The sequence below is a fragment of the Caenorhabditis remanei genome, chromosome I, assembly GCF_010183535.1.
Source record: "Caenorhabditis remanei strain PX506 chromosome I, whole genome shotgun sequence".
Taxonomy (NCBI): domain Eukaryota; kingdom Metazoa; phylum Nematoda; class Chromadorea; order Rhabditida; family Rhabditidae; genus Caenorhabditis; species Caenorhabditis remanei.
Window position 1 is genome coordinate 13,784,195 of NC_071328.1, and position 15,641 is coordinate 13,799,835.

At 37.5% G+C, this 15,641-nt stretch overlaps 3 protein-coding genes across 3 annotated transcripts; 1 reads left to right on the top strand and 2 right to left on the bottom strand.

The window, feature by feature from the left end:
* Window positions 1–2,611: 2,611 nt before the first annotated feature.
* GCK72_003047 (uncharacterized protein) lies at window positions 2,612–5,885 on the top strand (the record flags this gene model as incomplete). Its single annotated transcript, XM_053723776.1, has 5 exons — window positions 2,612–2,668; window positions 2,858–3,019; window positions 3,069–3,293; window positions 4,356–4,657; window positions 5,438–5,885. The coding sequence occupies 5 exons, from the start codon at window positions 2,612–2,614 to the stop codon at window positions 5,883–5,885; spliced, it is 1,194 nt and encodes a 397-aa protein (XP_053592421.1).
* A 1,475-nt stretch (window positions 5,886–7,360) lies between these two features.
* On the bottom strand, window positions 7,361–8,309 carry GCK72_003048 (uncharacterized protein; the record flags this gene model as incomplete). The annotated part of the gene is made up of 6 exons (XM_003098233.2): window positions 7,361–7,473; window positions 7,558–7,660; window positions 7,735–7,881; window positions 7,948–8,034; window positions 8,105–8,167; window positions 8,223–8,309. The coding sequence occupies 6 exons, from the start codon at window positions 8,307–8,309 to the stop codon at window positions 7,361–7,363; spliced, it is 600 nt and encodes a 199-aa protein (XP_003098281.2).
* A 5,149-nt stretch (window positions 8,310–13,458) lies between these two features.
* On the bottom strand, window positions 13,459–14,515 carry GCK72_003049 (uncharacterized protein; the record flags this gene model as incomplete). The annotated part of the gene is made up of 2 exons (XM_053723777.1): window positions 13,459–13,599; window positions 14,345–14,515. 2 exons carry the CDS (start codon window positions 14,513–14,515, stop codon window positions 13,459–13,461), a joined length of 312 nt encoding a protein of 103 aa, XP_053592422.1.
* Between the last annotated feature and the right edge of the window lie 1,126 nt (window positions 14,516–15,641).

A 15,641-nucleotide genomic window follows, 5' to 3' on the forward strand; every position in this document is an offset into this window, starting at 1 on the left:
AGAAAACAGTATTCGCATTAGTTGGTAGATGTTTAAATGGAGGGTGTGAACTCTCAGCCACAAACACTCACACCTGTCATTTATCTTTCTGGGAAATCTAATAGATGGCATATCGATAGAGAAAAAACAAATCTCATGCAGACAGGCGAGAACGAGGGATTAATAATAAATAGGAAGGGCCGTGTTTTCATTGTTCTTCACTTATCTTAATGTGAAATCTAATAAGTGATGGCGAATAAGACACGCCCCCTAGTCCATATGAGGTTGGATGGATGGAATACAGTCAGTTGTCCCTTTCACTCCAGCAGCGAGCAGTCCTCTCTTTTTGGGCTCTTTCTTTTTCTTATTGCATTCGATCTATCTGTGTTCTTTATAAATCAAAATTTTATAAAAATATCCAAAAAAAACGATAATTTCTTTTCGTATATCAGAATTTCATTAAAAATATCCAAAAACAGGATAATTTCTTTTCAATTAACTTCCCCCACCATTCTTATCTGTGTCGGTTCCGGTTAGACACGGTCAGTTACGCTGCGTGAGGTCTATACTTATCCGGGCTGAGGTTTACTTCAGTAGACGCGGGTTTGAATCCTCCCGATCTAGAATATATCAAAATTTTATAAAAATATCCAAAAACAGGATAATTTCTTTTCATATATCAGAATTTCATAAAAAATATCCAAAAAAACGATAAATTCTTTTCAATTAACTTCCCCCACCATTCTTATCTGTGTCGGTTCCGGTTAGACACGGTCAGTTACGCTGCGTGAGGTCTATACTTATCCGGGCTGAGGTTTACTTCAGTAGACGCGGGTTTGAATCCTCCCGATCTAGAATATATCAAAATTTTATAAAAATATCCAAAAACAGGATAATTTCTTTTCATAAATCAAAATTTTATAAAAATATCCAAAAACAGGATAATTTCTTTTCGTATATCAGAATTTCATTAAAAATATCCAAAAACAGGATAATTTCTTTTCAATTAACTTCCCCCACCATTCTTATCTGTGTCGGTTCCGGTTAGACACGGTCAGTTACGCTGCGTGAGGTCTATACTTATCCGGGCTGAGGTTTACTTCAGTAGACGCGGGTTTGAATCCTCCCGATCTAGAATATATCAAAATTTTATAAAAATATCCAAAAACAGGATAATTTCTTTTCATAAATCAAAATTTTATAAAAATATCCAAAAAAAACGATAATTTCTTTTCGTATATCAGAATTTCATTAAAAATATCCAAAAACAGGATAATTTCTTTTCAATTAACTTCCCCCACCATTCTTATCTGTGTCGGTTCCGGTTAGACACGGTCAGTTACGCTGCGTGAGGTCTATACTTATCCGGGCTGAGGTTTACTTCAGTAGACGCGGGTTTGAATCCTCCCGATCTAGAATATATCAAAATTTTATAAAAATATCCAAAAACAGGATAATTTCTTTTCATAAATCAAAATTTTATAAAAATATCCAAAAAAAAACGATAATTTCTTTTCGTATATCAGAATTTCATTAAAAATATCCAAAAACAGGATAATTTCTTTTCAATTAACTTCCCCCACCATTCTTATCTGTGTCGGTTCCGGTTAGACACGGTCAGTTACGCTGCGTGAGGTCTATACTTATCCGGGCTGAGGTTTACTTCAGTAGACGCGGGTTTGAATCCTCCCGATCTAGAATATATCAAAATTTTATAAAAATATCCAAAAACAGGATAATTTCTTTTCATAAATCAAAATTTTATAAAAATATCCAAAAAAAAACGATAATTTCTTTTCGTATATCAGAATTTCATTAAAAATATCCAAAAAAACGATAAATTCTTTTCAATTAACTTCCCCCACCATTCTTATCTGTGTCGGTTCCGGTTAGACACGGTCAGTTACGCTGCATGAGGTCTATACTTATCCGGGCTGAGGTTTTCTTCAGTAGACGCGGGTTTGAATCCTCCCGATCTAGAATAAATCAGAATTTTATAAAAATATCCAAAAACAGGATAATTTCTTTTCATAAATCAGAATTTTATAAAAATATCCAAAAACAGGATAATTTCTTTTCTTATATCAGAATTTCATAAAAATATCAAAAAACATTATAATTTAATTTCAGTCGTCGTGGTGGCACGTCGTATGTTGGTTGCGTTGATATAACGTAATAATGGTAATTAATCATTGAAACAATAATAGTTCCAAAAACTTTTTTTTGCAATTTTTTTCCAAATAGGTAGACGGGTAACTAGGCTTACGTTAAAGTGGTGTACGGTAAAGAGGTGTACTGTAAAGAGGTGTACTGTGAAGATGAAATTAGGTAAAAACAGGTGCACAGGTCAGGTACTTTCCTGGGAATTATGAACAGGGGTATGTTGAGTTACACGACTTTTTTCAGGTCGGCCTTTTTTTTAGACAGTTTGGCCATGCAGGCCTTTTTTTCAGACAGGTACACAGGTGTACCTGGTGACGTCACCCGTAGGGTGGGAAATTTTTTCTAGAAACGGGGGAGGGAAAGTTCTTTCTCCATTCTACTTTTGGGGCAAAAAATCGATTTGGAACGAAAAAATTACGGTTATCTGGATTTTGAGTAGAAAAATTAGAATTTGTAGAAAAAATTCACTATGAAGCACGTTTCTCAACTAAAACTCCGCTTTCTAAGCCAGAAACCAGTTGAGAAGGTAGGTTCCGCCCCTAAAACAGTTTGAAACCGGGCTCGGAGCAAAACGACGCATTTTGAGCTGAAATACCAGTCAAAGACAGTAGGCTCCGCCTTCAAAACCGTTTTGATCCGTTCAAATTTGTAAATTTTGCTAGTTCCCTGTCAAAAAAAAGTGCTTAGTCTTACATATGTTTGCAATCGTTTGCAGGCAGAGCCGGACGCATTCTCAAATGATCCGGAACGTCATCCAGCTCTACTGGTGCGTAATGCCAAACCGTTCAATGGCGAGTCCCCACCTTCCCTCCTCACTGACCACTTCTATACACCTAATGAACTGTTCTTTGTCCGAAATCATCTACCGGTTCCTGATGTATGTGAATTTTCACACGATAAGTACATATGAACATAGGTACTTACAGATTAAAACCGAAGACCATTGTCTTACTGTAGAAACACTAAACGGAAAAACAATTGACTTGTCTGTCGATGAACTCAAAAAGAAGTACAAGTCCTACACTATTGGAAGTGTCATTCAATGCGCTGGAAATAGAAGGGCAGATATGAATCAATATAAAAAAGTGCAAGGATTGATGTGGGAGGGTACTGCAATCAGTAATGCGGAATGGACTGGAGTTCGTCTCCGAGTAAGTTTTCATTTATCTACAGTACCGTCCCACAAAGATATCAAAAAAAAGATAGCCTTTTTCAGTTGAAAATGTCTAATTTTGAGAATGTGTCTTTTTTCCCCACAACACGGTCTCCCACATACTGCAGAATAACTCCAAGAAACGTGAAGCTGTTTTTTTCACGTTTTAATTCAATTCTTTTACTTTTTGCACAGAAAATTCAGTATTTTCAGATTTTCAGACATCGCAATAGATGAAAAAGGTCCTATTCATCAGAACATGAAATGCTCTATCTTATGAACAAGAAAACGTAAATTTTGGTCTGAAATTGAATTTTTTATACAGAAAAACCGATTTTCAGCTATTTCAGCTAATGTTTCATTTTCTGAAAATTGTAACAGTTAACAGTTTTAGAGCATCGTCAAGTACATACTGTGTTCGAAAATGTTTTGTGTCAAAAAAGATATTCTGATCTTTCCGAAAATCGGTTTTTTCTGTATTAAAAAGTCAATTTCACAATCAGACCAAAATTTACGTTTTCTGGTTCTTAAGGTACAGAATTTCATGTTTTACACTTTTGATGGATGGATCTTTTTTTCATTCATTGCGACGTTTGAAAACCTGAAAATACTGATTTTCCAGTGCAAAAACTAAAAGAATGGAAATAATACGGGAAAAAATCCTTGTAGTTCTTTTTCACCGTGTGGAAGACCGTGCACAAAGTAAATTTTTTATGGGCCACACTGATCAAAATTAGTACTTCATTTTCGTAGTTGACAACTTTTTTGTACGGATACTCCCTAGAGAGCTATAGTAATTTTAAGACGACAGCTCAAAAATTGCACTATTTTGCACTGAAATGGAACGATTTGAAGGAGAAAGTACTTATAACCAGCTAGGAAGTGTCCGTAGAGAAAAGTTGTCAACTACAAAAATGAAGCTCTACTCTTGGTCTGTTTGACCACATAAACATCTATTTTGTGGGACAGTTAGTTTCACTGTGACACACTCTCAAAGTTGGGCATTTTCAACTGAAAACGGCAAAAAAAGAGAAATATAATATGGAAAAACTATTTTCAGGACATTCTCGCCGACGCGGGAATCGACGTTTTCGACGAGAAAATCAAGCATGTGCACTTTGAAGGTTCTGACGTGGACCCAACTGGTACACCATACGGCGCATCAATCCCAATCGAGAAAGCTAGAGGGAATGAAGTGATAGTAGCTTACCATATGAATGGTGTTGATATTCCAAGAGACCATGGGGCGCCTCTGAGAGTTATTGTGCCAGGAAATATTGGTGCAAGACAAGTGAAATGGCTCCGAAGAATCATTGTGAGCGAGAAGGAGAGTGATAGTCATTGGCAGCAGAAGGATTACAGGTGATTACAAAATTTCGAAAGAAAATTAAATGCTTGCAAATTGGGCGCGTAACTCGCTTCAAACTGAGTGATCTGAAAAATATACGAAAAAGTAGATCTCGGCAAGCTAAGCTCTATGCCCGTGACTTACTACGTGCCGGATGACAGATTGGTAATGTACCGCGGGCCGGGCTAGAATGGCTCCCACAATGAAGTCTTCAGACCCATTTTCAGCGCGAAAATGTGAAAACTGACGGAAGTTGCGAATTTTAGCTCAAAATACTGTGTCAGTTCTGGAAAAATCATCAAATTCATGCTCAGATCTGTGAAAACGGAAATTTTTGAAATTTTTAGACATGTTTCAGAAAAATTGAGCGAAAATCGTAGAAAATGTTCACAAAACACGATTTTTTTTGCAGAAAAACTACACAACTCGAAAAAAGTGAATTTTTCTGAAGGTTTTGCAATATTTCAGTATTTTTCGGACCCTTTTAAGCAATTTTCAATCCTAAAGATGCTTAAAATCGGTAAAAATTATTTCAAAATGAATACTGCCAGTTTTTTTGAAAAAAGAAGAATTTTCGATAGATTTTTGTGGTTTTCAAGCGATTTTGATTGACTTAATTGGAAAAAAATATTAACGACTATCATCCGGCCCGTAGTAGGTCACGGATATAGAACTGGTCGAGATCTATATTTTGGGATATTTTTCAGATAATAATACTCAGTTTGAAGCGAGTTACGTGCCGGCCCGTGTCGCAAGTATGAAAATTTATGTACCTCAACCAAAATTCTATTCAGAGCCTTCTCTCCAGCAGTCAATATGGGCGACGAACTCAAATGGGACACTGTACCTTCGATCCAGGAGTACCCCGTCCAATGCGCAATTTGTACCCCGGCTCCGAACACCAAAGTGAATAGTGACGATGGTACTGTAGACATATCCGGATACGCTTGGAGTGGTGGCGGCCGTGGAATCATTCGAATCGAAATCAGTGTGGATGGTGGTGAGACATGGAGTAGTTGTGAAATGGAGCAAGAGAAGAAGCAGGATTTGGATCACATGTATGCATGGACACTGTTCAAAGCGGAAGTGAAGATTCCGCCAATCGTCAAGGAGTTCAATATCATTGCAAAAGCTGTAGACAGATCATACAATACTCAACCAGAGACTGCTAGTGGTATCTGGAATGTTCGAGGACTGATTCATAATGCATGGCATAGAGTTCCGATTATTGTCAAGGACTAATGTTTCATAGTTGTCGTTATAGGCTGAAATCATGATGCAAGTTCATATACATTCCATTTCTGAATTTTAGTCCGTTGGCTTATTAATTGTCTTACTTCAAACTAAAACCAGTGATTTCTTGCATGCTCGTTCAAATATCAAATACTATAAATAACAGTTTCAAACTGCTCATGATTATTTTAATAGTAGACATAATAAGCTTCGCCAAACTTCAAATAGAACTCTGGGACACAAACGAAACAACTTTATGGTCCTATTTTGGGGTAGCAAAAAATAGTTTTTTTGCTATTCAGAAAGTAGCAAAAAAAGCAAAAAACTCCTGGTTTGGAGGTATTTTTTTCTTGACCGATTCTAGGCCAGCCGGTGGATTTCTAGGCCATTCGCTGCAAAAACTGTGTTTTGTGTAGATTTACGGGAGAGTTTTTGTGGTTTTTTCAGCAAAGTTCGGAAAAAAATCATTTAACGATTACAAAGTATGGAATAAATCAATAAAATTACGAATTCAGTTCAAAAGTAGCAATAAAGTACATGGATGCTGAAAAAATCACAAAAAATTCTCCGGTAAATCAACACATGGCCTAGAATTCCGCCGGCAGGCCTAGAAAAGGTCAAGCAAAAAATACCTCCAAACCAGGAGTTTTTCCTTTTTTTGCTTACTTTCTGAATAGCAAAAAATTAGCAAAAAACTATTTTTTTTTGCTACCCCAGAATAGGTCTATTAGCTGCAACTCTATTAGCACACAAATGTTCAAAGAAGGCGGCAACACAATATTCGGTTTCGAGCTGAGCCCCATCGCACAGGACAACTCGCTTTTTGAGCTGGTGCGCCAAACTAACGTCAGTATTTGTCTCAATTTTCGCAAACGGACTCCAGAGGGCGGTATCTACTGTGAAGTGTACGCGGAATTCGATCAAATATTCTCATTGGATTTCATGAGACACAGGGTCTAGGTGTGAGTAGTGAAATCGTATGCGCTCCACTAGACATTGGCGGCAAATTCAAATTTTAATTTTTGCAATTCGCTGTTTCACTGTGGCATTTTGATACGCAGCTTAATCGACCAGTTTTTGAGCCGATTTATGCCAGTTTTCCCGCATTTTTGGCCAGTTTTTCGACCGTCTCGCGTCTTTTCGAGATCAATTCTATTGAAAAAATAGATAAAATTTTTAAATATAAAATTTATTTTGAATTTCGCGCTAAAATTTCAGCCGATTTCAGCGGAGCGCGTTTACTTTCACTACTCATCCTGAGACCCTGTGATGAGAAACCCAATCATAGACAGCATTGTTTAAACCACGCGCGCTTTTTTCGCGCGTCCCCCTTCCCGCCCGCACCCCATCAATCTTCTCTCGCTCTCTCAAATACCCCCTTTCATCTCGAACAAATGTACATTTTTTAAATTTTCATATTCTAAAGATTAAAATTGAATATAAGTAAGTAAAACATTTAAAAAATATATAAGTAAGTAAAACATTTAAAATATGTGTTTGCCGTCGCCACAGACGCCGCAACTGACGAACAGGTTGCCGTCGTCCTTCATATCCCGGGCCATCCGGAACCAAGCCTCCCGACGGCCAACACCGCACTCTGAAATAATTTGATGTAGATTTTTCAACTGTACACATCCACACACACACACACACAAAAACTTGAAATGTTCTAAAAACTTACTGTGCATGCGGCGTTCCCCATCGTCTCCGTAGATCATGCGATCTGAGCGGTGCTCGGGCTGGTTGTCCTCCTCGAGCACTCGGTCGTGCGTTCCGATGAAAACCTGTAAGTTTTTAAAAAAGTTTTTGTATTGTTCATACACACACACACACACACACGCATTTTTTAAAAACTCACTTTCAATATTTCATCGGCGCGGCGGGCGTCGGCTCTCTCCTTCTCGAGGAGAGCCTGGGTGGCGGCCAGTTCCGCTCGAAGGCGGAACGCCTCGAGCCGGATGACGTCTCTTCGGGCGCGCTCCTCGGACAATTGCTCCGCCCAAAACTGAAAAACACGATTTCAACTAGTAGAGAGCGCTTTTTCGAAAAAATCGCCCCGACAAAAACTCACATCGTCAACGGCGAGCCCGGCGTGGCGGTCGCGGAGGCGCCCGTGCTCGGCATCCAATTTAACCAATTGGTTGATGATGTGGAGCCCCTGTAAATTTGAACGTTTTCTCTCTAGAAAAGTGTGAAACAACAACAACAACAGTAAACTAAAAACATACCTCATTTTGGGCGTTGGCCGAGTGGTTAGCCATCGCCAACTTCTCGTTCTCCTCCCGGAGCCTCTGTAAAAAAATAATTTATGGTTATTATTGTCACACACACACACACAAAACTTACTAAAATCTCCGTCTGGAGGAGCCCTATTGGCTTATTGTACATGGGGTCCGTCGACAACATATTTGAACGGGTTAGATCGACAGACATGCTGGAAGAAACAGAGGTGTGAAAAATGTGGAAAAACTAGAGATTCTAGAGATTGTAGATTTGGAATCAGTGTGCAATTTTCAATCAGACAGCATTATTCTTTTTTATAGACCATGTTCTGGATAATGAAATAAATTATAAAAATGAAAAAAACTTACATATTATTATAGAGACATAGCAAACTGAGTAAATAATGAAATTAGAATTTAAAGAAAATCAGAAGAAGGGGGAGACCGTCATATTGGTAGATGGTCGGAGGGGGTTAAATGATGAGGAATTGGCGGAAGGGATTTCTGGGAGGTAGAGCAGAGGGGAGGAGGATGGGTGGAGGGGCCGCGATAAGATTTATTGGTGAAGTGTAAAATGGGATTAGGTGCATTGTGGAGGATGTGTTGGTCACCTGTTGGTGTTGTGTAATGGTGTGTCCTCTCACTATTCAATGTTACAACGCCACGCGCAAAGACAAAGCGCATTCAACGGAACTGACTAAGAGCATTTGAATTTAAAGTATGAGTGGTACAAAATAGTGGTCGAAATTAGCAGAAAAATGGGATAAAAGAGTCAGAAATCCAATGTGCATTCAACGTTTAAAAAATATAGTCGAAAATTATACTTTCTCAATAAAAAAAATTTAAATTTTTGTATGGAAAAAATGCTTGCGTTGGCCATTGGCAAATGATAAACATCATCCTTATGGCCAACCCAAGGAGTTTTTGGAATTTCCATTCAAAATATATCATTTTGAGTGTAGAGGATAAGAAATGGGCTCGGGGGTCTAATCTAATTTATGCACTGTGATTACTATAGTACTAACAACGTTTTCCGTTTTTAGTTCAAAATGACCAATTTTGAGAGGGTGTCATGGTATCACTGATTGACCCACCAAGAACATTTCTAATGGATTATACAGATCAAAAGTAGAGTTCTATTCTTGTAGTTGACAACTTTTTTGTTAGAGCACTCCATAGAGAGTTATGGTCATTTTAAGGGGATAGCTCAAAAACCGTACTGTGGTCAATTTGAAAGAGTAATTACTTCGACGATATGTAACTTGCTATGGAGTGCCCGTACAAAAAAGTTGTCAACTACAAAAATGGAGCTCTACATATGATCTGTATGATCTATTAAAAATTTTTATGGTGGGACAATCAGTGAGACTGTAACACCCTCACAAAGTTTGACATTTTTAACTGAAAAAGGCCAAAGTTGTTAGAATTAAGGTAGTTCAAAATGAATTTGGGACATTTCAAATATTGAAACTTTGAATTTTTTGAAAGTGAACATGAAGAAAATCACTGAAAAATGAGGAGTGTTATCAGTAATCATTGTGTAATAATTATGGACCCTTTTCATATCCCTTCTCGATGTTGTGAACTGTTGTCCTCTTCCCACCGTACAATATTACAACGCCTCATCTTTTATGCCAATGACTTAGGATTTTTTGAACCAAAATCAACTTTAAAAAAGTACAAAAATGTATGGAAGAGGTCTCCAAATGAAACTAACTGACTAGCAACAACGTTTGACTAAATGTGTAATAAAAAATAATTATGTTTATATAAAAATGGTTTTTTAATATTGCGCAATTCCCTTCTCCCTTCTCTGTCCTCTCGGCTTACTCATCATGTACGCTCTGTTAAACAAAAAACATTCAAAGGGAGCAGTGCGTCATTCTATTTTTTATTTCATAATGTATTTCACCATTTGAGCTGCCGATTGCTGTTCTACCCCTATTTTTTGAGGGATCCTTATGAAAACTACTGATTTCTTGGCGTTTTACTGAATAAACGCCGAAAACTATTATAAATCTGATTATTATTGAGTTCTAATTCTTTATTTTTTATTAAATTCTAAAAGGTAGGTCGGGAGAAATTGAAAAAAAAGAATACAATATACTAAATTAGTATTAAAATTGCGATCATTCAGCAATTTCGTTTAAATCCGAAGGTATCCTTATATTTTCTAATTTTAAATACTTTTTTACTACTTTGCACCTTTAGGCACCTGTAATTGTGAACTTTTTTTCAGAATTGAAACATTTGAAACATGTGTAGAAGATTACTGTACCAACTATCGCCGACTCGAATGGAACAAAATGAACAACGAGTATGACGTCTGGATCCCGCAGGACAAGAAGATAAGACCCCACCACTCAAGATTTTTGATGGAAAGATGATGAAGCGTTCCATTATGCGGCACAATCGACTGCACAATCTGTTGGACTAACGTTCTCAAACCAGAATGTCACATCATGGGGGCAATTTTTGGATTTGGGACTACCGGTCTAAGGAAAAGACAATTTCCACAACTACACATTTGGAAACGAAAAGTGCTACGAAGAGACAAAACGAACTTCCAAGGACGGAAGAGGAAGTACTAAATAATCCATTTTTATTTATGTATTCTCAATAAATAGGTCACTGATGGAAATTTGTTCTTTTAATTTTATATTTCCAGATCGTCATCAACTTCTACCTCCTCCTCACAAAAGCTACTTTTATGTGAACTCTTTCACCAGAATTTTAATAAATGACTCGAGTGAAATCTCAGGTATTTTTTGGCGAGGGTTGGGCAGTGAAAATGTTAAAAGGGGCATGTGGCCATTGAATAGGGCAAATTGCCCACAAAAAGGGCCACATGGCCCAGTGGGCACTAGTTTGGCGTGGGTTGGGCACAAGCTGGAGAGTTGGTTGCCGCAAGGAAAGGCTGGTTGGATGTGGGCACGAGTTGGGCACCTGTTTAGCCCCGGTTGGGCACAGCATGGGCACAAAGTGGGCACAAGCTGAGAAATCGCGCTCTACAGCACACGCTGATTTTTCTCCACGATTTTTCTACTTTATTTCGTTTCTTTTTCAATTTTATCGTCTTTCTATTTTATGCTACTTATTCAAACAGAAGATCTTTACTAATAATATTCAACAGATTCCGTTTGTCTGTTTGTTTGTCGCCGATCATAACTCCTTCCGTAGTGGGCCGATTTCTATGAAACCTAGATAGATAGATTGGAAATTAGGCTTAGTTGATGCCCGAACTTTTCTTTTTTCGAAAACACCCAATTTGACGTCTTCTGGAGATGATGAAGTTTTTAGTGATAAATTGCTTTGAGAGAAGGAGAAAAGGTGTGTCCCGACAGGGTGGTAGAAATCCAAAAATATCAGCCTAACACTACTGACTCGGTGTTTCTTTACTGCATTCTCGAGAGCGCCCGGCCGCGCATATTTGGTGTAGCGGTCTACTCAAATTACTCAATTATTAAGCATGGGGTTGTGAGTTCGTTCCTCCCCGTGGTAAATGTTTTTTTTTCCTTTTTGGCTATAGGAAAGTAATTTATTGAGGAACTTTTGGATTCAAATGGAATGAATAGAAGTGACTATGATGAAAAATTGGTCAATAATTTTGTTATCGTTGGAGATGTTGCAAAATTAACCTTTATTATAAGGTCGGCGGATATGCCATCGATTTGAAATTGTTTTTCGGAGGAGGACTCGAAAGTTCGATGTGAATTTTGAACCCATCTCACATACATGATGGGAGAGAGGGAAACCGGGGAAATATGTTTTTTTTGTTAGCGAAGCCAACTAGGAAGCTAAATAAATGGAAGAACACTACCCAGGAAGAGATGGTGATTTGTGAATAAGGAACTTCGTCGTAGCTCGGTTAAACACTAAAAAAGAAACTAATTCTAGGATGCGGGTTTGTTAAAGCATGGTCTAAGTCTGCCATACTGCTTTTTGGGGGAGGGAGGCGGCATCGCCGCCGATCAGTAAAAAACTTTCTAATAAAAATTAAAGTGAATTTTTTGTAGATGTGACATGGAAGCTTCCAGATTTCTAATCTTCAGTTTTGTGAAACGGTTTCTGATACAAACGTGTACCATTGAAATGAAAAAAAGACTGAATAACGGTTGTGTTTAACTTTCAAACCGAGAAATGTATAAACTATGTAGTTCTGAAGTAGCTCAGAGAAGAGAGGCTGCATCGCCGAGCTTGAATCTTGAAAGATTTTGAGGGAGGGAGGCGGCATTGCCACCGATCAGTAAAAAACTTAAAAATAATACTCTAATCCTACCATGCGTATAATGAATAAAAGAATGCTACTCACATAGTGATGGTTATTTTTGAATAAGGAACTTTGTCGCAGCTCGATTGCCTTCAAAAAAGTAATATATTCTAGGATGAGGATCTGTTAGAACATCGTCTTAATTTGCCATACTTATTTACCTTGAAGAGGGAGGGACATCGCTGCCGATCAGTAGGGAAAAAAGAAAGAGTATAAGGAAAAACAAGAGTTATTATGCTCCAGTTCTTTGGCAAGATTATTTTTAAATAAGGAAAACATAGGAAAGTTCAGATTTGTAAAAAGAAAAACCACTCATTCTAACAGACATATTCCATCGGAATAGAAAAAATCATTGAGTGAATTCCTATCAAGCGCCGTGGGCGCTGTAAAACAGAGAAGGGTGGTGTAGAGAAGGAGGTTGAGCAGCCGTAGGCTGCGTCAACCGACTGGTAATAGAGAATCTACACAAATCAGTCGATCAAACAGGTAAGATATTATTATTTTGTCTTTCAATTTTTGTCAAATTTCAGCGGAACAGGAAATAAATTCAGCAATACGAGCATCTTCATCACCTACGCGCTCCGGCTACTCCACTGCTCGTCTCTGTTAATTTTCACATTTACTTTAGATTTTTCGTTTTAATTTGTATATTTGTAACTTTTACTAAAAATTATATTCTTCTCCTGTTTCTCCTATTCTCCATTTTGAAGTTTAACAAGTTCTAGTTTATTTTAGTTTATTCTAGTTCCCCATTATTACTGAAATTATTATTTTTGTTTAATTTTGATGAATAAATAGTAGTAAAGTACAAAATTGTGTTATCTGGTTAATTATAGTGCTAAATGGAAAGGAGCGAGAGGAGAGGAATGCCGCGCGATGAACCAAATCTCGGCACTTTGCCCACGAAATGGGCCATGTGGCCCTCAAAATCGGCACGAGTGTCGGCGTAGGGCAGGCGCCGCGGCCCTTTTCTCTGGGCCATGCTGCCCATTTCGTGGGCAAAGTGCGAAAAAATACCTGAGATGGTTCTGCCTGTCTGTCTGTCTGTCTGTTTGTCCAGATGTCCCCACAACCATAATCAATCAATAACCTATTTATCATCATTATCATTACCATCAGTGGCAAGTATAAAGTTCTCAGCACTTCCTTGCTTCTCAATCAATACTTCCTGTTGCTTTTTCACCAACTCCAAATGGTGACGATGATGTTTTGTCACCGCGTCGTCTTCCGTCTGGAAATTTAGATTTCAGGGCAAAAATCTAGATTTTTGAGTTAAAGAGCTTCAAAATGAGCCTAATATTGACTAGTTTCGACAATTTTTAAGAAATGCAAACTAGAGAAGGTCATGGAGTCGATTTCAGAGACATGGAACGTCACTTATATCGTTAGAAAGCTGAGAAAACGCTGATCCCAAATATGTATTTAGTTTCAGCCCTTGAGGCCTGGTATTCGAGAAAAACGCGGTTAAAATTGGAGAACGCAAAAAGTTTTGCAATTTTCAAACACTTGTAACTTTCTGCAAACATAACCAAATTTTGGGATTTTGGACATCCAGACATTTAGACACACAGATAGATAAACTCAAAACGTGTGTTTTTGGTGCATTCTCTGGCTCAAAAGTTTAATTTTTTTCATCAAAATTTCAAACTTTTCAAACTCTCTGAAAACTTAGCCAAGTCCTAAGATATTAATATGATTTTGAAGGTCTTGACTTGATTTTTCATATAAACTACGTTTTAAGGTACTTGGAACTCTAATGCTCAAGCCTCAGGCCAAAAACGGTTATAACCTTTCACTTTCCCAAACTTTGACCTCGCTTTTCTCGAAAACGAGGACTTCGAGGGCAAAAATCTAAAATCAGCGTTTTTTCAGCTTTCCGATGGTATAGGTCTCAAAAAAACTGACTCAATGATCTTCCCTAGTAAGTGCAGCGCGTTTTATTCAAATTGAGATCTCCAGAATCGTTAAAAGATTACCTTCATAAACTTGAATCGTCTCATCAAATAGGCGACGATTGCAAACAAGATAAGATATGAGATTTCAATGAGAACATACACCCAATCAGCCGTCACTCCGTCATTCCTTTTATCTGATTCTGTTGTTGAATTCATTCCAGAAGGAGAAGGTGTTCTTTGAGTTGATACCATTTTGAGAAGAGTATTTTCTAGTTATTTTCGAGTAGACACGAGAGGAGACGAGAAGAAAATTGGGAAATGAAAATGATTGTGAAAAATTGATGCATTTTTACGTGTTTTTTGAAACCAGAAGCAGGGGTTACTTGAGAAAAAACGTCCAGAAATCTTTCGATAGATTTTGAAACCATGACATCAAATTAAAATCGGTGAAAATGTTTGAATGTTTTAAATTTTACGTTTTTATGAGTAAGCGGAAACTATTCCTTTCGAATTTATGAGAAGAGATGCCTATTATGAAGTGAATATTTGCATACATGTTTTACAAAACTAGTTAACAAAAAATGTATTAAATGTCATCAAAGCTTAGGCTAGACAAAACCGGGTTACAGATCCCATCAATCAAATTTGACATTTAGAATTCAGTTTCCAAACGTCTCGTTTTAAAACGACTATTTTTGAAACGCCCGTAACAAAATGCGGCTTTGATCAGAAAACAGAATGAGCAAAATGAGGTTTTTGAAATGGAATGAGAAAAGTTTCAAACAGCAAAAGGCGGAATAAAATGTCGTTTTAAAATGACGATTCGACCTTATTTTTCTGTAAAGAGCCCCAAAAAATGGTTAAACTTTGTTTTTTTTATTTGGCGAAAACTCCTTCTTTTCCTGCAAAAACCATGAAATTTTAATTTTTGTTTAATTTTTCGGATTACTTAAAAATTATCAAAGAAAATTCAAGGAAGCCCTAGTACGACCAACTTCAAACACCACACCGAACATCGATGTACCCACACCACGAGAGTCTGCCCTCTTGTCATTCTCACCTTAGAAGAGAACTACGTCATCGAATTCCGAATCATCTCACCGTTTTTCTATTATGATGACGATCATGATGTCACCAGGGAGAATCATATTCTTGTGCCTAGAGTTCCTCCTCGAGGCGTTTCTTCTCTACTATATCCATTTCGTCTTTTTTACATTTAGCTGTCTGTCCAAAGGTTTTTCAACCTAGGACCATTGTTGCTTCTAGTTTGTTGCCGCTTCAATCCTTGATTCATCCATTCATCGTTGTTTGATTTATATGAAAAAAAGTGAGAATTGTTAAGGGTGTCAGTTGAAAAGTGAGAAGGTTTTTTTAAATA